A 22,421-nucleotide genomic window follows, 5' to 3' on the forward strand; every position below is an offset into this window, starting at 1 on the left:
GAGTCAGGATGATCTGGGCTTACAGAGCAGATACTGAGCAGCACTTTAACACACCTTTTTCCACAACACCCCTCCACCTTTTGGCCCAGTCGCTCAGCTGAAGAGCGTAGCTCTTTTCTATCTTGGCCCTCTCCTGGAAGCAGCTGACAAGCTCGTTACACAGCCGGTGGCCGTCATCAATCCGCTTCACCGTCCTTTTATAGTTCCCCGGCTGCAGACACGCACACAGACACAGAGCGTAAAAGAAAAGCTACCAAGAGTTGCTCTGCTGGTTCAGCGCATCTTAAAAGACTGACACGATGCTAATATTAGTGTCTAAAGTGAAAGCAGGAGTGAAACAAGACAGAGAGCCTGTGCAGTTTTTCCAGATGGAGGGCTGTAAATCGGCTGGAACTCGTGTTTCTTGGTCTGAATCTAAACACTGAAGGCCAACACACTTCTCAGAAGCTTCATGAAGGCTGAGTTTCTGTTGAAGCTGTGCAGGGAGGTCCTTCTGTGGGCTGCAGCTGTCAGGACATGGCGTCATCTTCACTGGCAGTACAGCAGCTTTCAAAGGCGGTTTCTGTATATCCAACCTGCAGTCTGCTCCAGCTCAGCACCACAGTGCAGTGTGCAGAAACCCACTTTGTATTCTAAAACTGAATTAAAAGGCTTTTCTTTGCTTTTTAAGGAAAATACAATGACCTGAAAAACGCACCGAGTAGAGGGAAGAGGAAGGGTAAAGAGTGTCAGAGCTATGCAGCTTACAGCTTAGCCGTGTCCACACACCATAACGCCTCTGTAGCCAGATGTGCAGCAGCACGGTAAGGTGGGCTTTGGGGGTCCTAACTGCAGGCGACAGTCACACCATCACACAGGTGTGAAGCCTCAAAAATGGTCAAATAAGTCTAGACCATAGCCGAAGCTTCAGATTGTTTTAGTTATTGCCTAATAAAGTGAAAAATTAAGGTATATATGTACACAGGCTTGTTGTTATTCTGAGTGACTTCCTCCTGCAGTCCCACTGCATTTCAAGGAGTTTAAACATCCCTAAACTAATAAGAGTAAACCGAGTGTGACTGATGAAATTACACCCTGAAGTCACACAGAGATCAGCGCCTGCTAACCAGGCTGTTTGCTCTGAGTCATGGTTTGTAAAGGCGGGTGCTGGATGGCAGTAATAACTGAACGCCGCTGTACCTCCCAGAAGCTGTCAGAGCTCCCCAGTTCGCTGAGGTCTCCATTGGAAGACATGTTGGGGTCGGCCTTGCAGCACGGAATGATGGCGGCTACAGAAGACACTGCAGACAGAGAAAAACACAGATTCATTCAAAAGAGGATTCAGGAAACAAACTAACTAAACCACACAAATCCATCCAGGAACATTCCAGACAAAGAGCTCAGAGCTCAACACAGAGAAAAGGAGCTGCACAGGCTGACAGTTCCTCACGTGTAAATCCCTAGCGTAGTGGTCAGATTGTGTGGCTGTTACACCTCCACTGTACAGAACAATCAACATGAGAGGTTGCATGACCCCTGGGAAACTAGGGTGAGCTTCACTGAACTTTCCAAAAGCATTTTAAACATTTGAACCAGGATGAGAGCAATTTTAGCATGTCGACAATAATAAAAAACAGTGACTGCACAAGTCTAAATATGCAGTTAAAAGAGAGCTGGAGATGATTTTAAAGCCCCTCGAAGAAGGTAATCCAACTCAGAGTTTGGTGTGCTGAAGAGAAGCAGTCATGGACTGTGGACATTCAGAGATGAAACGCCGGAGACGATGCTGGAGCTTTCGTTTGGTCCAATGAAACGGAAAGATGACTGGCTGAAGAAAAGCATGTTTCCATGATCACTGATGATCTGGGGTTGATCACCCTTTACATTCACAGCCCATAATGATGCACCATAACAATCATTTTATAATACCTGCACAACTCTCAGGTTCAAGAGTCAGTGTGTGTGTTTATGTGTGAGTGAGTGGGGCCTCAGTGCTCCATTTCACTGCTTCTCGTGTATGGAAACCTTGAAAGTCAGATAAAGGACATTCCCTCTACTGCACATATGCAGCTGGACTTTGGTACGACGTGTTATCATCCAGAAGAATTCATTCTGACCTCCTTTTCATTGACAGAATGAGAAAAGTGTCCAATCATCAAACTTTCCTTCAAGCCAGCTGCTAACAAGAAAGTTGGAACCTGACCACAAAGGATTCAAGCCGTCAGAACATCCTACGTGTGCTTTGTTTCCATCACACCTGGCTGCTTAAAACCAAACAAAAAACATCTCAGACAAATGAAAAAGAAAGCCGCAGCGTCTTCCCGCTCGCTGCCACCCGGTTTCCTCGCCACGCACAACTGGACCGTCTGTGTCCGACAAACAGACGCCCCGCCTCACGCACCCACTCCATTACTAAAGCAGGAATCTGTGTCAGCCTCCTACAACAAGGGACTTCATTCAGAGGACGTACAAACTTGAGCAGAATCGGCTCAGAAAACAAGTCGGATTCAGAGAAATAAAGACTGCTGAGATGTGACGTCATGAGCAGGAGCTGCATTCACTCGAGTGCTTTACCTGTTATCTGACTGGGTGTGTCCATTTCACACTACTTTGCACTGTTAAACACACTTCTCAGAAGCTTTCTGATTTATTCAACCACATATTCTAATTTGATGACATTTTACACATTTTTTTGCTTCATCAAAGAGTGATTTTTCCTCAAAATGTTTCCAATTTCGAAAAAGTTCCCAACAAGAATGAGTTTTTGAGTACTTTTTGAATACTTTGCTAGCTGTACTGGCCCACTGCTGCAGGTCTTAGCACCTTAAAGACAAGGAATCAACGGAAAAGTGTGAGACCTTTGTCAGGAATATGCATCTCCAACCCTCATGTATGCATTGACTAAATGAGCTGGAAGAAGCCAAAAACTTGTTGTTCCAGAAATAACCATCTCTTCTTCTAAGAGAAAACAGGATGTTATCTGCAGAGGTTGAGTTTAATCGAGTTGTTTTTAGCTGCGCAGCTTTGAGGGGAATCTGTTGATGAACTCTTCCAACGGTTCACTGTGACCCGACGTACCCATACATCCACTTCCTCTGTGACGTCCTCCCATCGGACTAAACCCAGTTTCAAGGCCAGACGGCTTCCTGTGGCAGACACAACAACCTGGGAGGAAAACACGCCATCGGAGCACAGGGCCTGACCGCGTGCTCTGATCTTCTGTCGGCTCCAAACAACAACCGCGCTGCACGTCAGGTCTCATCTCTGCGGATTGTTTGCTTCTACTATTGATGCAACTTCAGGCTGTAGAAGAATCTATAAACTGCAGAATTACACTGGCAGGCAAATCCAGACAGAAGAGTCCTCTGGCAGTTCCATAAAACTTTATTTGGGCTGAATTAACTGAACCTTAAATGAGTCTTTTAGTTCGTAGGCTGGGTTCTTTCATCGGAAATCGCATATTTCCATCGCTGAATAGTTTTTGTATGACGCCATGCTCCACAAGGCTCAACCTGACAATGGTGTGAGAAGTTCCTGCTTATTTTTCTTCCTCCCAGAGTTTCACAATGTTCCCTCTAACTGTAAATAACTAGCTGCCTCCCAATATATCAACGCTGGGAGCAGACAAGTGCTAAATTAGACCTTGGTGAGACCTGCAGGGAACAATGTGGAAGTGAGTGTATAAACTCGACACTCCTTTAAGTTCAGCCGGAGGCAGAAACAGGAGCGTGCGCTTACTTGCGCCAGCACCAGGGTGAATCCTGAATTAAAAGGATTGGGTCTAATGAATGATTATAGGTGTGTCTGTGTGGATGGGTGTGCCGTTTCTGAGGCCAAATGCAGACGTTGGGCAGCTCAACATCACACCTCTCAGACATGACAGCTATTCCACACACAACAACAGAGGGATGGTGTCACAGGAGAGAGACAAGTATGCTAACAGCAGCAGAGGCATCTGCCACCAGCATGCTGGAACATGAGCGAGTACGAGAACTCACTTCACCATGGATCGCTAATTATTACTCCTTCAGATCTTCAGCAGAGGTTTAAAACTTTAACAGTCAGTGGGGTTACATGAGAGCCATCGGATCGGATTAATGGCTAAATTACAATAAGACTGAGTTATTCAGCTCATGTAGAAACCTTAATCTGACAAGAAAACAAATCGGATCGGGTTACTTGCGATCGAATTAAGACCCGAGATAACTCGATCACTCGATCCAAACACACTGAACGTGCCTGGAGACGACAGCGGATCGGATCGAGCGTTCTGCGCATGCTCCAGATTTTTTCCCCGCGATCGTCACCCGGAAGTCGAAGGAGACGATATTCCTGTTGTTGCCGTCAGAAAGAAAGAAACAGCGCGATGGAGAATGCGCCGTTGTGCATCGTCTGTTCCATAACCAGCTCATCACAGATGTAGAGGGACGCAGCTTCATCTCGCTCTGCGTTCGCCATCTTTCTGAATGCCTGAGTTTGTTGTTGTTGGTGGTGAAGACGTCAACAGGAAGTGGCTCTATTAGCGATAGCTGAAATGGGGACAGCACCACCTATCGTACCGGGGTATGACATGCTTTGTGCCAGTGATTCCATTCATTCACCGCCATATATCCAAGGATAATTACCCTCAGATAAGGAGCAGAACCCAACTGTAGCTGTAATCCAGTTAATCTCATGTAGACCCACTGACTGAGGGCCACGACTCATTAAAAATACACAACATTGTAGGTTGCACGACTAGCTAAAAGGTCTTTGAAAGCTTTAGTCAGAAGAAGCGAATATATTAACACGGTAATTAAACAGATTCAGTCAGAATGCTTAAATGGTTTTGCAAAAGAAGGTGGAGATAATGAAGTCCTTTAACCTAATCTTAGGTGCAGCAGCGGACGGATGGATGTTTCTGAGCAAATCTGGTTGTAGCTGTTACAGATGGAAAGCAAAAATATTTCTCATGCCGATGAACGAGGAGGTTTTATGGTTTAAACTTTAAAATTATACTTTAAAAAGATAAGTCTGGTGCCCTGAAAGCTGTCGCAAATTTACCCCAAGTTGATTTTGGGTGGCTCAGTCGTACGGTGTGTGAAGTCTGCTATTGGATATATCGGACCAGGATCTGACTTTTAATCCCTCTGTTTCCATCAGTGGATAATCATGTTCATTGAGCCCTCTGAGCAGGCCAATGGGAGAGTGGTTATCTGGTGGATACCAAGGCCTCGGAGGGTGCTTCGACTACAGGGAGCCTGTCTCCCAATGACAGCTGTTGTCATGGCCGGTCTCACCTGTGCACCTCAGGAGACACCCGACTAAAGCTCCAGGGCCTAATCTAAACTTACACTGGTACTTCGTTAGCTTAACGCCCTGCACGCTTTAGAATGCTCTTTATAGTATAAACTAAGCCTACAATCGGCCATAAGGACAGTCTGCAGCGTTGGTGAACGTCTGTCGCTCGTCTCTTCGGTGTCTGTACAGCCGACTCAGCTAATTCAACACGTTGAGTCAGCGTCTGTCGGTGAGGTAGCTCACCCTGATTGGCTGTTCTGTGCAGCAGGTAAGTGCATAAGAAGGAGAGGTTGTCACACACACACTTCACATTTGTCCTCTTCATTTTCCCAAAACAAGCAACACTTTTACAGCCCTGTTTGTAATCTGTGGAAACATTTTCCTCTCCACATCCCAGCAATAAAGTCATTAATCACTTTCAAATGTGCTCCATGAATAAACGCGATCTCGACCACCACATATTTACCCAAAGATGCTCCTGCTGGCTGTGATGTGAGGACAAAAATGTCACTCACCCTGGACTTCTAGTCAGGATTTTCCAGGCAGCTTACTGGTAAAATCTCTGAAGATCACAGAGTGTGACGATGTGTGAAAGTAGCAGCTAATCTTCTTAAACATGCTGCTTCACGCTCTTCTTCTTCTGATTTGTGTGTTGCTTTCCGTTTGGGGCACTGACACAGAACCAGACCGAGTCATTAAGGAGGCTCATTCATTATTCTCAGTAACCAAACAGCATAATTCTGTTTGACTGTGGAGAAATACAACAAAACATGAAAATAACTCATTTTGGACAGGAGAATTGTTTGTATTTTCCCTAATCTGTACCAGTGATATCATTTGTGTCATAAAAGATTTTTTGGGGTGCATTAGGAAGCTATGATAGTGGATGTGCTGCAACCTCTAAAGATGCAGATCCCATCTACATCCAAGCTTTCTCTGTAAAGTTGAGCAATAATGGCGTCAGATCTGGTGATCATGAGGGAAAACAGCTCAAGTGAAATGACCTGGAAGTATCTCAGTGACAGCCATGGCAGGAAGGGGAAGAATACTCTGAGTGCCAAAGGAATTGGGTTAAATGCCTCCTTCACTAATTAATTCAAATAGGATGCAATGGACCATCCAAAGGAGATAAAGCTGTCTCAGAAACCCTCGTTGAAACGTGGAAAATGATCCATTCATCCTCACAGACTCGTGCTAACTGGGATTCTTTTAAATAAATAAAAGGCCTGGGGGGGTAAGCCATCTTTGCTTTTCCATTGTTTTAAAACACAAGCCTTCAGTGATGACTTGGATTGTTTTTATCATGCATGACAGAGTCAGGAAATGTGACTCTGCCCTTTTTGTGGGCCCCGTTTGAAACAGTTCCACCACAACAAACCCACATCACAGCTGAAAACTATTATCCCTGAGAATTCCCCTTGACTGTATTTTACCAATCAATGATTTGTTGCTCTGAAACATTTATTGTCTTGGGTGAGAACATCAGGGTGTGGATGGCCAACAAACTGCAGCTCAGCTGTTGTTCTGCACCACAGAGCACAGCTTTGTGCACATCAGCTTATTCTGGCAGGGGAAGACATGACTGATGTGGGGAACACGCCATCTAAAAATCAGACATTTCATTTTGGGGGTTAAAATTAAAGCTGTCCCAATAGTCACGTTTCCATCCAAAAGTGATTCAAATCACTGGGAAATGCGCATTAAAAGTGATTCGAATCATGCGTGTTTCCATCAAAAGTTCGGACTTTGGTGAAAACTCGCGCGAGTTACCGCAGGTTGGCATGACAACCAGCCTGTAAACGTTTTACCGGCTTCCCGACCCGGAGTGTATCACCATGGAGACAGGACTTGAACCTTTATTAAGAATCGGGCAGGTGGTATTGGAGCTGTCAGCCCAGTTCGGGTAACCCTGACCCACACAAACCTTCCTTTGTCCGCCATGTTGGGGTAAAAGTGCGCTACGTCAGACCTGATGCGAACACAGCTGTTTCCATCCCTTTCGAATCAACCAAAACCCGGCGCCAGCGAGCGTATTTTCATTTGTGCGAACCGGGGGATTTTAATTCGAATTATGGCGTTTCCATCATAATTTTCCGATGCGATACTTCTCGATACGAAACTAAACAGGCTGATGGAAACGCCCCGAGCGTCAGACTTCGACTACACGACTATCACAAACAAAAGCTCCAACGACCTGGCGTCCACATACGTGCACGTCATATTATCAGAGCGTCATGTTCAAAGATAACATCTGATCGTTGTATTTATTAGTTCCTCCTAAACAACAGCTGGAAGAAATGCAAAAGACAGACCAGACCAAAGCTAAGATAATTCTGTACAAAACCTAAAACACTGTATCGTTCTCAGACCTGTAACCTAGAATGTTTTTATTTCATCAGCTGAGATCACATCAACACAATATGAATATTTCATTCTTTTATCATCACGATCATCGTCAGCACCTGCATGTCACAGTTAGAATAAATAAAATACTCAAATAATCAAAAATCTGGTTTGTTTCGCAACAATCGCAGAAAAACTTCCCTCCAACAGAACCCAACTGCTGCTGCTGGCCAATGGGTTACAGCGGAAATAAAAGATTTAGGATTAAAGAACGGCTGCTCCAGAAGCATGCTTACAATTCAAGAAACCCTCAAAGCCTGAAAGGGTGGAAAGCTTGCAGGTTTAACTGATGTGGAACAAGGCCAGGATGGCTTTGGCGGTAAGAGTTTGGGTGATGCGTCTATGATTATCTGGGTGCGCCTCATTGAAAACCAGCAGGTTTGCCTGTTTGTAGTAGCTCTGCTCTCGCTGGAGGTGGCGGACCATGAGAGCCAAGAAAAAAAGGTTATGCAACATCTTTCATCACAGGTAAGAAGCAGAGCCTCGCACCAACGGAGTGATGACTCCGGCTTGAATTCTCTAAAATTAGAACCTTTTGCTCTCGTCTTCCTGCTGCTGTGCAGCCCACAGTTTCACCATGGATTCAGTTCAGTTTAGTTCATTAAAATAGCGCCAATTCACACCAAAAGTCATCTCAGGGCATTACACAGAAATTAAACAACACATGCAGTTCATAGAAGATGGTGAAAACAAGTCGTCTGGTCAAAGGTGGCTCATCGGGTCGGAAGGTAAACGGGTGGATGCAAGTTAAAGAAAACACGTTCTATAGCACGCAATTTATTAATAGGCCATGGTTTCATCCATTTGTGTGTGAAACAACAGGTCAAGAAGGTGTAAACTCCCTGCAGAGCACTTCTGACATCTGGTGCAGCACCACATCAACCATGTGGAGTGTTTTCAATCTAATGACAAATCAGTGTCGAAACCCCAATTCCCCCAAAAAGTTAGTTCGCTGTGTAAAAGGAGACTGAAAACTAAATGCAGAACTCATAAAGCAACAGCTGGATTCACAGAGAACTGCGTTGGATCTGAAATATTAGCTCATGTGTCAAAAAGGTTTAAGGAAATGGTGCTGAAAATGAAAGAAGCTGGAGGAACCTGCTGAAACTTGTTAGGTTCACTGGCAAAAGAGTCCGAAATCTGCATCTGGAGCATTTTCAGAATAATGTTGCTCAATGTGGAAACTCTGAATCTATTCCGGACATTTCTTATCTTTCCTCTCACTGATTGATTAAATTCCCTTTAAGGACTTGGGTGGCTGTTTCCTCGTGTGAATCAGCAGAAGATGCATTTTACCGCAGAGCTGACAGGAAAAGGTCTGCCAGGAGTCTGGAGTGAATGTGGTGGACATGTGCCTGCTTGCAGGTCTCCGCTCTGGAAGGTTTGAGGCCGCGGTGCACGGGTGAAGGCAGCAGGTGTGGGAGGAGGAGAAGGTTTTGGGCATTCAGCAGCAACAGGAGGAGAAGGTTTTGTCTGAGTTATCGAACTGATCATCTATTTCAGTCATTCTTTTTGTGTTAACGAGCTGTTTTCTGCTTCTTTGTCTTTTATCGAACTGAAAACTGAAGACAGATACGTTTCATTACACAACAAAGCTGCTACGGATTCACAGAGACAAATCTGACTGATTTTCTTATTGATTCATACTTCTATTGAGTAACTCTTCCAAAGACTGTAAACTTTATGAATACATCATCTGTCCATTTTGTGTTTGAACTGCATTGAACCCAGCTCCGGTGGAAAAAAAGCTATTGTTTGGTTGCAGTTTCGTCCAATACTTGATAAAAAGCAGGTGTTGCACTATAAATGTTTGTAGTAGCAGCACAAGCTGACCAACTACAGCTCCTTACTGAGTCAAAGTACCATTAATCTCCATTTGATGCTTTCCCAGTTAATTCGTGCCCATCTGAGCGGTCTCAGAGCGCTGAATGAACCATGAACAGATGGTCGGATGAGAGTGCCGCTTGGGGAGGATGTTTACGTCCATCTGGTAACTCATCCTGGATTTGGGTTCAACTAGCACACACAAACCAAGGCTGAGGTCGGAGATCTGCTGAGCTGTGAAGTGTGTGGTCGCACACCCCATCTTCACTCTTTAACCTGTATGCAGAAGTTAATATTAAATATTTAGGATTAAATATTCTGTAAAAGAACCCTGATAAAAGTAGAAATACTCGATCATCTTATTTATGTGAGAAAGCATTCCTTTAGAAACTATTCCAGCCTCAGTTTCAATGCTAGCTGAACCTCACATCGTAGCATCATCCGAACAAGATTTCTCACCTCAGATATAACTCAAAGCATTCACCATTAAATAGGACCACAGATGAGAAATGCTCTGAATCTGCTCCATCTGCAGAGCTGTCTGCTTCACTTTCAGCCCCCAGATTTGTAACGCTGTTAAGTCGCGTTACTTCGGTCTGGTACTGGCTGAAGAACCAGGGGACTGCTGCTCAGAAATATCACCATCCTGTCCATGAAGGGTGGAATCGGTCTCCATGTTGGAAACATTCGCAATTATACAAAACTCTCATGGAGAAGTAATTAGAACTTTTAAGAACTTAAAAAGCACACAAATCTACTGATGTACAGTAACAAAGTGAAACTGTTTGTATTCCGTTTATTCAAACCTCCGGTGCACTGTGGGTGGAGAGGGTTTATTTATACTCCTGCCTTCTGACGTCTCTAAAAATATATGCCAACACACGCACAGACTTTTGTCTTGACTTGTCGCAGGAGTTTTGGTGTTTTCTGAGTCTCAAGTTTGCACAGAAAACCAGTTTTATAGCCAGTTGCCGCCCTTTTAACTCCCGACATCACAAATAAACAAGAATGTAGCCGTCAGTATCTATTATTCATATTGTAGCTCAGCTACCCAACGCTCTGGATTAACGATCTTTTCCTAAACCTAACCAAGTAGCCGTGATGCAGCACAGCTGCTCTCTTTAATCTAACCACTGCAACACCTTGATGCATCTTAAAAGGTTCAAATCAAATCTCTTTCAGATGCGAGACACTTCAGAGATAAAATGACCACGATGAGACTGTCGCTCTCTGCAGTTTGGATATAATTTCTGTTCTTTTGGAGTGATCAAAGCTAATCGTTTCCCCTTAGTGTCTATGTTAACTGATTCAGACCTGAGGCAGCATATGTGTGTATTTACAGGGTGTGCATGGGGGGGGGGGGGGGGGGGGTGTCAATGAACAGCCAATGGTTCTCAAATGGTTTTCAGTTTCTTCAGAGGCTTTAAAACTCACCTTTATGGGGGCTTTTTCCCCCTCTACATTAGAGGTAAAGACTGAATTATCTGCATTATGAACAAAACAAAACAGGAAATACTCATTAGAAACTGATTAATCAAAAATGTCTTCCACATGGCCTCTGGTTTAATTTTCCTCGAGTCCTTTAACCAGCTGAAGGCATCTGAAAGCTGCAGGTCAGTCCTTGATCCAAAGCAGGGCGGCTGGGCGTCAGACCTGACTGGAGGAGAACAGCAGGACTGTTGAGCGGGAGCAAAAATGATGGAAAAGGCCGAACCACGAGAGATTGTAAGACGAGAGGGAAGAGAGCAACTTTTGACAGATGAGCCGAGCGGATCTCTGACTCTCAAAAGAAAAGAAAGGCGGCAGAGACACACGAGGCCAGACATATTCAGGAAGTTCGAAGTAAAAAAAAAACAAAGAAGCAGCTTTTGGTTTCGATGCTACAGCAACAAAAATCAAGATTCCAGGACAGATGAAACAGGTTTGTCACGCTCCAGTAAATTCAGCCGAAGCCTGTGCAGGAAACATAGATGCAGCCAGAGCAACTATCACACAGCAGATAAACGAATCCACACCTCTTTGATCGTCCTTTCATCACAAAGACTCAAACGCCAGCCGTCTCATGCAGGTTGTGTTATAAAAACACAGCTCAACCTGGAAGCCATCCTTTCACACTTTCTGCTCACATCTCCAATCTTTTCATGATTAAAACAGATCACGTCTGCAGAGGATGAAAAATCCTCTTCTTTCACCTCTTCTTTCACTTCACGCTTTCAACTGAGCGACTTTAGCTCAGAACTGCAACACCTGCTTATTCTTTTAATCATTTACACCTCACAGCTTCTCGGTTTAAGTTAGAACAACTTGATTTTCGGCAGAAAGTGTAACACCGACTTTGCTCCTCAGCAGCTTCACAACAGAGTCTAAAATAAGTTTTCGTGACTCTACTCCCTGCACAGATCGATCAGTCTACAAGTCTCTGCTCCTCTTTTCCATTCAAGCTCCTGTTTCATGACGTCCACATTGTCCCAACAGTCTAAAGAGAAAAGAGGGGACTCCTTCGTCCCTGCAGCCATTTCCCTTTAGAATCCAGGACAGGGGAGGAGGAGTCGTGCCTGATTGGTTGATATTGGTTTTAGTTTCCTGTCTCCATGTGGCAGAAGTTGATGATACGCACTGTTCTCCACTTTGAATGTGCTGCTACTGAAGTTGTCTGAGCCCACTGTACTCTCCCTCCCTCTTAGACTTTTAGTCGTATGTTCTTTATTGGGGGCCGAGCAGCGAAGGCCCCCACTGTGTTTTTAGCTTTTCTTATTATCGATCTACTTTCTACAGCAATTGAAGTCTCTGGCAGCCCCATGAATGCTATGTTGAACAGTTTTGAAACTTGGCACACGCAGTCAGGACAGTGAACTCTCCAGCGCCACCAACACGTCAAAGTCTGAAGTGCATTCAGCTGCATAACTTTGGACTCGTTGATCCAAATTTCACAAATTAATCCTTGGATCGAGACGAGTCCAACTAATTATTATTAATTCCTAATTAGATTTTCCGCCATTTTGAATTTGATCAAAAACCTTCAAAAAGCATTTCAGGTCACGCAGATTGTCCAGTTTCAACGGGACACATAGAATTTTCAGACCAAGCAGCACAAAAGTTATCGTCCCCCCCCTCCCATTGCTGTCTTTTGCAACACTACGGGGACGCAAATAAAACTGAATCTGAAAGTTTTCCACATTCATTTAGACAAAAATCAACATGCTTACATGTCACATGAAAGCTGCCCAACAGAAAGCAAACGTTTCCACCAGTGAACTGTGAAACTAATACGACAAGTGGACAAATGTATCAACTACAGCAGAGACTTTGTGTCCTTCGCGCTGCTCCTCTCTGCATTACAGATAAAGATACAGTTGGATGTAGAAGTGGCGGCTTACGACTCAGCCGCAGTTGAATGAGCCTAACGACGGCCAACAGTGGTATTTCTAATGCTATAAAATGTTAGGAGGCTAACAGTATGTCGTTTCAAAGAGTAAATATTTCAGTGGAAGATTTAGACGTTGTGGAGGAAGTTATCACTTTTGCATTAAACGTTACTTTTGTTGCGTTAAGCCATCTTAAAGACCTGCAGACCAGTTCACAGCATGACGTTAAACTACTTCTGCTTCCAGTAGAGAGCCTGTGGCTGGGTTTGCATGGATAAGATGGTCAGAGATAAGGATAGTCGATCATCTGATCCAGAATACAATCTGTGTCGAATACAGGGCTGCTAAAGAGCTGGCTGATGGGAGGAGAGAGAAAAGAAGGGACAGTAGGAGATTCTGGTTGTTGGTTTACTGAGAAGTGGGTCAAGCCAGCGAGGAGGAGGAGGGGAAAGACCAGCTGAGGGAGGGATGAGGAGTGAGTGACTGATAGAGAGGCTGGTCCAGACCTCATAAGCTCCACTGGAAAACTCACAGCCATTAATCTGATTAATGTAAACTAACTGTTTCAATGCAGCCAGGCGACATGTGAAGCATGTGGAGACCCCACGTCTAGAAGCTATTCTGCATTCCAGCAAAGTTTCAGTGTGTGCAGTTAAATGCTGTGGCTGCATGTGAGGCCTGGGGGCCGCAAACATCGAGAGACACGAACAGAAGTTGGAGATTCTTCTCTGCGGCCAACAGCTGGCTGTATGTTATAGAGTGAGAAGCAGCTGTGGGGCCGAGTGCTGCTGTGTGTCCTGCTGTGAAATGAGAGACTCACTGTTTCAGGAAAGAAAATGATAGCCGTGGTCATAATGATTACGAAATGATTGCTGGTGGTAAAAATAAAAACACATTGTAGCTCCTCTGAGACCTAAAATCAAGCTTTATCTGTCCTGGTAGATGGCAACTGAGGTCAGTCAGGGGGTTAAATATACCCAAAAAACAAGTTTATCGATATAAATTTGGTGCTTTGCAACGAGTCAATGTTTCAACCGAAAACACCCCGAGACTTTATTGTAGTCTTACGACACAAATGTGACAAAATGCATTACAGGAGCTGAAAAACTGATCACAGTATTAACTTGCTAACAGGCTGTGAGTGATAACTTTATATTTACTGCACAGACATGAGGTGCTCTGCCTTTAACTAATCCGCTAATCCTTTAATGTCGCTCCCAAAGTGTAGCTGATCTTTTTCAAAGGGTTTCAGCCTCAGAAAAGTAAGGTATGACACATGCGTCCGTTTAGCAAAAATAACTGAGGCAGGGTGCACTGCTGCAGAGAGACTGAAGTCTGCGGGCGGCACAGCGTCAGAACGCCATCTTAACCGTTCATACCTGCAACTTCAGTCCTCCTTTTAATGTCTCTACAGTGCAGGAACAACAGCAGCAGCGGTCCGAGAGCTACGGTCACCATAACAGCTGCAACTTATCCGTGAAACACGTGCAATAATTGTACCTTTACGGGTAAAGACGCCTAGGATCCTATAACGACCGACCTGCTCGCAAACACGTTACATTCTGAAGGTTAAGATCATCGACCATAAACCAAGCCTGATGACCCTGGAAGACTCACCAGGTAAGATTTTTATTCACGCTTTCACAGATGCAGCCAATTAAGACGATGAAGCCTCTGCACACGAGGGCTGAGCGGTTTTAATCGATACCGCGATATATATATATATCGATATTTTGTTTCCCGATAAAGTATCGATTTTTCAGCCACAAGTATTGACCCAGAACATTAACATAATACAAAACAATGCCAGGGGGGTCACATTATACAAAACGGTGATAAATTAGTTTGTATAATACGATATAAAGTGCATAGCTCCATGGCTCAGTTTTGATTGCTTTTCTGTTTATAGAATGTAGGATTGTTGTAATTTATTGTTTGAGCTCCTTCTCAAAAATAAAAAAAGATGGTTTGTGATCAGAGAATTTGGATTTGTGTTTATGGTATTTAGCAAGTAAAACAAGCAGGTTGATGATGTAATATTCACAACATAAACATGAGTCTGCGTTCGCTGAAGACACGTTTGTGAAATATTTGCTTGTTTCCATTTGTCTGGCGGTATTGTCCTAAAGGTTCAAAGGTCAGACCACGAGTCCAATCAGCGACGACTCATGTCAAATCACACTGTCCCGAAAAATCACTTAAAAAAATATCGTGTAAAATCGTATAGAATCGTTGGTCGAATGTCGTGTATCGTATCGTGAGATTAGTGTATCGCTACAGCCCTACTGCACACCCAGCGGCTCGTGCAAAACTGTGAGGATACAAAGATTCTGTCTGTAATTACTGGTTTAAAATGAAAAAGCAAGGCTACGTAGCGCCATGGAATGGGCTGCGCTGCTCGTGGCAATAATTCATTAAAAGAAGTAGTTGTTCCAGCTGGAAACATAAAAAACCTTGAGGAGGACAACAACAACTGTGGTGAGAATGAATAAAGAGAAAACAGAAAGAGTCTTTCTTTGGTAATTACTTTCAGTTTATCCTTTGATGACTCAGACCAAAAACACGTCACGCCACTTTAACCCTTTCCAGGTCAAACGGAATTTCCTAAATCGTTTCCATTCGAGTCTTCTTTAAAACAGGTAAAAACCACCTCACGATTTTTAGATTCTTCTCATCACTTCCATTCACTAAATTCAGACATTTATTCTTTATTTTTACTGTTGGGATAACAACATAAACACTTAAGGTTCTTACATTGATGTAATGATCTGTTTATACAAAAAAATGAGGTCAAACAGAACATTAAGCATCTTTGGAAGGATAACAAATGAAAGGACGATGCAGTTTGTTTTCACAGCATGCATTCATCATCATCTGCTATCTACTGTATCATTACTACCCAACACTCAGAATAGAGTCAAACAGAAAATGCACATCTACTATCACCAAAACCCAAGCTAAGAATAACTCTGCTGAGGTGAGTCAGAACAACACGGGATTACTTGTTGTCTAAGAATACTCAGTGTGTCCAATCACATGACATGATGTGGGAAGTAAAGAGGCTGCAGTTTTCTGCACTAACCTACGGCCGGTTTGCACAAAAAGCAGCTGCTGAGCTGACAAACTCCAGCAAAGAAGAGTTAAAGTTCCAAAGAGGGTCTGATGAGGTAAGGCTCATCACATCAGCTCATCCTACTCCACTATCTGAAGTGTCAACGGTCCTAATTTGTACGATAAGATCCGTCTAGTTATGAACAAATGTGAAGTACGAAGCACTATGTGTAATCCTAAGTTGTTCAGAAAGGTGGTGAGTTATGCAATTAGCTAGAAAATCCTCTCACTTCACTGAGAGTTGAAGTTCGTGGCTTCAGCTACAGAGAGATACAATCAAACTCAAATATGTAGCAGCTGTAGCAGTTTAAACCAGATTTTAGGGTTCAAAACAATGTTTTGAGTTAACAGCAGCTCATCGAGCATGACGATTAACAGAATGCAGCACACACACACACATAAAAAGATCCTCAGTAGAGCCCAAAGTGACAGAAGAACTTACCTTATCAGAGATGAAAACAGAGATGGACAGAAGTCCGAACAGAAGACAGCCTCTGTCTCCACCGGCCTGAGAGGTGAAAGGGGGCAGACGGGGAGGGGAAGGTCCCCCCGGAGCAGGAGCGACAGCAAAGGGAAAACACAGAGAGGTTTGTTAGACAGCGAAGCAGCAAGCGGTTAGATCAGACCCCCCCGCAGACCGGCAGCGCTGAGACGGGGCAGAGCGAGCTGCCTGCTTTAAGGCTCGGTGCTGGTTGGAGGGTGGCACATTCTGGGAGTCACGGCGAAATGCCACACATGGAGCATGTAGTGAAATCCTAACGAAACAGCAGCGGCGCCTGGTCAGAGCAGTTAGCTCACACCTCTATTATTACCTGCCTGCACAGAGAGCTGGAAAGGGAGTGTCGGGCTGTAAAATTAGAACAATTTCCCACTATACCCACTTTAAAAAATAAAAAAACAGACATCATGCTTCTTTATATTCTTAAATGTTCTCGAAGACGATGAAGCACATTGAACCTGCTTTTCATATCTGCTTTCATTTACAGATTAATGTGGAAGATCTGAAACAAAAACGGTTCAAAGAAATTCAATGGAATGCGTACTATTACGGATATTTGACTCCTCAGGATTAAAAGCTCGGTAAATTGTGCTTTCACGCATTATTAAGGGGGTAAATCTATTGTTTTTGGACTTTAATTCTTTCACAGAGAGAAGAACAGTGAAATAAAGACACACTGGGCACACGGCAGGTCTTTATTATCGAGTACAAGAGACGAGGCCTGAAATGTGTTGCTTTTTAAATCTCAGCTGTGAAATCTTAAGATCCTTAAACTCACAAAGAAGTCAGTGCGATGGCGTAAAAACCTGATCCTTCATAATCCACTGATCCAGGTGACTGACTTGGTGTTGATCCTGATCCACAATCTGGATTATTTTACCGTTCTTGGAGGTGTGCAGGTGTGGACACATGCATTTCCACCGTTACGCTGATGATATTCAGCTCTACTTTTCCAAATAAACCAGAGGAAACTGTTCAGTTCCTGATGTTAAAGGCTCGTCTATAAACTGTGGTCATTATTCCTGCTCTTAAAAACTCAGATTGACTATCCATATAGTAAATCTGGATGGCGTTAACTTGGCTCCCAGTATTCATTTTGAACAGGATTTGTCTTTCAAGTCAAATTTTAAACAGGTTCTGTGTAATATTACCAAAATCAGGAGACCAGAGAGAAGGATCCCATTTCTCCCGTCTTTGCCTCCATTCACTGGTTCCCAGTAAAGTTTAGAATAGATCCTTCTCATCACATAAAAATCCCTAAAAGAACGCGTCTCTGTCTCTTCACCAATCATTTGTGCACCATTTGTCATTGAAATCCTTTTGTTTTTTTTACTTCGACTCTTTTCTTTTTATGATAATTTCTGTTCATGATTTCAAATTGCTTCTATAAGTTTTTTTTACCCTTATGAGCTTCTTGATCTTATTTAAGTTTTGCTTTGTTCTGCAAAACCCTGGAAGTTGCCCAGTCAGTGTTATGCATTTCTCAGCTGTATCATCTTAATTTAAACTTAGTGCATTTCTGTATAAAGTGTAAGTTTTGGGTCATGTTAACTTCTCCATGCGGGAAGCGAGGAGTCGAACAAAACGTTCAGTAAGCAGAAGCACAAACACAAGCTAGCTAAAGTCAGTCTGAAAATCAGTCCTCAGCTGCCTGTAGCTGCGTTAGAAGTGAGAACAAATGCAGGGCCTGTATATCAGCAGGTGAGCCAGCTGTTTTAGGTCTGTGAGGCTGGAAAATCAGGGGCAGATAACAGAATAAACTGTGGATCATTTCAGCTCCACTGTGAATAAATAAACCTGATTGGTGATTCAGTGTTTCTCTTCTCCAACATCTGACAAATCTTTTGATGCTTTTCAGAAACAAGCACAGAGGAAACAGACCCGGCGCGAGAGTCCAAGAAAAGAGCACTCAGCCTTGCTCCCACACACAGCTGTTCTTCCAGCTCATCTCTGACCAGAACCACATCAGTGAGGCCACACTGGAGCGGCGCCACCTCCACAGCAGCTCCCCCAGCTTGGCACAGACACACAATCTGCTGCACAACACTGCAGATTAAAGCAGATCCTGCTTCCCTGCTGTTACATGTGACGGGATGGAAATGCTGCACTCTCTTCAAAGTTCAACGAAAACTCTATTTTTATCCATTCTTTACAGTGTAAGACGTCACTGACAAGCAAATATAACAAATATTTGCTTCTCAAATGCAATAATTTGTTGTTTTTTCTTCAACCTGGTTTAATATGACATTTTAGGCGAGTTAGGGACAGAGGTGTGCTGATGACATCGGTGCTTATGAGTTAATGATGTTAAATGCCACGTTCGGGGGAAGGAGGCGTCGGTGGGTGGTATCAAACCCCCGACCTTCAAGTGAAATATCCTTTCACTGATGTTAGCGAAAAGAGTTGAAAGTTCACGACTCCGTTCAGATGTGCAAATATACATGGTCGGGGTTAGAAAACATCACATGATGCAACGCCACCGCATATAAGACAACTGCCTACATAAATATTTCAATATTTCACTCGTCTAAGCCAAGATTGTGGCAGAAGTTTGGACAAATGTTTATTCTTCAATTTTTGAGAGGGAGAAATGCAAAATAAAGAGAAAACTGATCTTCACCAAAGCACCGCACAGGAACGATGTCACTGACCTGATCTCACCGGTTTCTGACCTTCTGGAAGAGAGATAAGTGGCCCAATAAGAGGAGAGCTGACAGACTGCGTGGGAGTTGAAGCCCTGCTTTGACATATTTCATGTTTCTGTGAAATTCCACTTGCTTGGCAGCAGCTGGAGCCCAAAGTTGGAGGACATCTTCTGCCTCCCACATTCAGAAAACCAAGTGGAGCTAATTTTGAAAAGTCTGTGGTCTGCAAGCTGCCTCCGGTTTAAAGTGAAAGTCATAAAAATGGAACTTCTGCAGAGCCTAAGCTTGAAATGATGACGCCATCATCGAGGAAGACCAACAAACGTGCTGAGAAGCGGTGAAATTCTCCTGCTGAGTCTGTGGAAGAAAAACCTTTTGCTCACTTCAGCTTTTTAGTCTCATTTAGCTTGCTGTGTGTTTTCAGCACATTCAGCAGATGGGTCAGGTCTTCTGGCTCTTCTGGCTCAAAATGAAAACAGGACATCATATAAACAGGATTATTTTGTGAAAATTACCAAATCAAACAAAACACAAACAGCTCCACTAACAGCAGCTGACTGAGTTGCAGCGCCCTTCTGCCCGTGGTGCATCTGTAACCAGCTTATGCTTCAGAATGCAACCTTAACATGGACCACTGATGTTTACAAACACAAACCAGATGTTCTGAAATGGTACATCTGGCATTCTTCTGGTAATACTTAACTAACGTAGCTGCAGCTCCCGTAAATGTTGGGAATGAGACGTCACACAGTTTATGGTGTGAAAGTCTGTTTCTTTACATCTCAAGTGGCAAAGCTTTCTCCGTTCAAACCTCATTTCAACGACTGAAGGGCAGCTGTGAGCACCAGCCCCTTTTCATACAGCAGTTCAGCCTTAACTGTGCAAAAAAACAATCTTTTTTAGCTGCTGCCCGAACAGAGTCGGCTCAGCGCTGCATCAATGTGTGTTTACACCAGGGCTGTCTGATTATATGACGTTCGCTGCCCAATCACAGCGGCCAAAAGAGACACCACACAGTTTATGTGGGAAAAAAGAGTGTAATTCTTTGGGTATTATTATTATCGTCAGTATCATGATAGCTCCAGCTTCCACACAGCGAGCGACAGCAGCATTGTTGGTATAAGTGGTGTTCTGCAGCTGCACATGCACGCCAGTTCAGGCCCGTGAGCACCTCTGATGCCAACTGAAATGGACTGTGTGACATGACCTGCTGATTTTACTGTGATGAAACACATGAGACTTTTCCGTTGGCGTCTCTCATCAGTCACTTAGCTGAAGCTGCCCCGGCGATACCCAAAAACACACATGGCATTCAGCTCTTTCTGATAGTTCACAAGAATTCCAGATAACACTTCTTTTTAGGGATTATCCATGTTTCCAGAATCAGGCTCACAACCACCACAGAGAGACAAAAAAACAGGTGAACATAATGGAGAATAAACATTCTCACTCCTGGAAAAGAGCATAAAAACATGTGTTTTCATCCATCTGTTTAAACACGCGTTTTAACCGTGTAAATGGGGAAGGTGAATGTAAAACACGTCACTCCGGGTTCCATGCTGGGACAGAAGCGCCAACGAACTCGATCTCTCTGCGTCTACCGCTGTTTGTGACAGCTTAGCTCTGGTTCACTTTGTCTATAAAGTTGGTCTCGGTGGTCAAATTTGATGGAGAAGAGGAAATATGAAGACCTAACGGAGAGAAAGTGGAACGAAGAAGAAATCTATCCAAAATATATCCGACTTACTGACCTTTAAGCGCTACCTTTGCTCGGATTCCTGCACATCACAAACTATGTTTCTGAGCTTTTGCAATGGATAGATGTGTTCGTTATCAGTTATGTGGAGTAGAAATGGTCTAAGATATTATTTAGAAGCTACACCCCCAGTATGTGCATGAAACGTGACCCTCTATGGTGGAGGGATACCTCCAAACATCAGCTTTACACTCTCCATAAAAGCCACACGGAGGTGTAACCTTTTTCACCTTGTTTTGCCCGGAGCACTTTCAGTTCAGTCGTATTTTGCACTCCACCCACGCACCTTTCACCCCGAGACTGCACCGTAACAACAGAGAAATGTTCACACCGGCCAAATAAAGCCGGCGTAGACGCTTGTTTTCAACCAACGATCCCGCCTTAAACCAGCAGTGTGAGGAGGATGGATGACTCACTCATAGATGCAGACAAATTCAGCGTCTCTACAGCTGACAAAGTGACGCTAATTTCCAAAAGTCTGGAGTCACTTTTTTCCATTTGGGTCCATTTAAGACCTCTTTGTTGGGTGGGATCAAAGCATCCAGCTGTTTCTGCACCAGTCATCTGTTCTATGAGGGCATATCTGCTGCTTGGACACTTGGACATTGCACAAAACCCTCTGAAACACTGAAGGAACAGGTGATTTGGCACATGGTTAAAGTAGTTTGGGGATTTTTTCTGCCCTCTGGTGGTTAGAAAAACTGTAAAATGCAGCTTTAAAATTAGAGCTATCACTGTGCATGTGAGTGGCCCAGTTTTAGAGCATTTTAATTAAAAAAAACTTCACATTTAATGCAAGAACGGTCAACACTTTGCCCCTTTAAGAGACAGTTGAATTATCAGGAGATGTAATCAAGTGCAGCGAGCCAGCTGTCAGTGTCTGGCAGCGTCCTCAGGGTGACAACATGTGCAGGCAGGTGAGGCTGCTTACCTGTTTCCCTCCGACCTGGAGGAACAAACCAGAAGCAGAACCCTCCTCCTGTCGGGCCCAAACACGGACACTCGGTTCAAAACACCGCCTCTGTCTTCGTTCACGGCTCCGCGAACTGCGACATCCTGAGTTTTACTCCGCGGTCACCCGTCGGCCCCCTTCAGCCATTTATACGAGGAGAAGCTCCGACCGCAAGCCGCTCTGCTCCTGCAGAAACTCCCGAAGAGAACCGCGGGTTCGGCTTTTATTCTGCTCCCCCCGGTGGAAAGTAAAGCTGTAAAGAGGTGGAAATAAGAAGTGAAGGGTTTGTGCTCCTCGGAGGGGAACAAAAAGCTGTTTCTCCTGCTGATTAGTGTCTCTCCCCTCCGATGCCTACTGGCGTGTCTGTGTAATCAGATGCTGCTCTCCACAATATCCATTCATCCTATTACAGAGTTTAACCCTTCACTGTCTGCCGCGCGGCTTAATGCTGCCTTCCAGGACTGTGGGAAAAAACAAACCCTTTCCTTCACTCCGGGTCAACTGAGCGCGAGGTTCAAAATGAAAATGAAAGACATTACTCACATGTGTGATGAGCTGAAAGTATATGAACACAAACTAACTGAATAAAATGTGTAAACACGAATTT

The 22,421-nt window shown here is 44.0% G+C and overlaps 1 protein-coding gene across 2 annotated transcripts in view; it reads right to left on the reverse strand.

The window, feature by feature from the left end:
- The window catches only part of pacsin3 (protein kinase C and casein kinase substrate in neurons 3), a 42,411-nt gene extending 20,204 nt beyond the window's left edge, over positions 1–22,207 (reverse strand). Inside the window, exons 1-4 of one of the 2 annotated variants that reach the window (XM_072379956.1) lie at positions 21,794–22,207; positions 16,405–16,470; positions 1,180–1,280; positions 55–211 (exon numbers count right to left, since the gene is read on the reverse strand). In XM_072379956.1, the coding sequence (XP_072236057.1) occupies positions 55–211; positions 1,180–1,233 (211 nt within the window). In that variant the 5' untranslated portion in view covers positions 1,234–1,280; positions 16,405–16,470; positions 21,794–22,207. The remainder of the gene's footprint in view (positions 1–54; positions 212–1,179; positions 1,281–16,404; positions 16,471–21,793) is intronic. The other variant, XM_072379955.1, reaches the window with a different exon arrangement.
- Positions 22,208–22,421: the final 214 nt, after the last annotated feature.

Source organism: Leuresthes tenuis, unplaced genomic scaffold, assembly GCF_036924035.1.
Source record: "Leuresthes tenuis unplaced genomic scaffold, fLeuTen1.0.hap1 SCAF_2, whole genome shotgun sequence".
Classification (NCBI taxonomy): domain Eukaryota; kingdom Metazoa; phylum Chordata; class Actinopteri; order Atheriniformes; family Atherinopsidae; genus Leuresthes; species Leuresthes tenuis.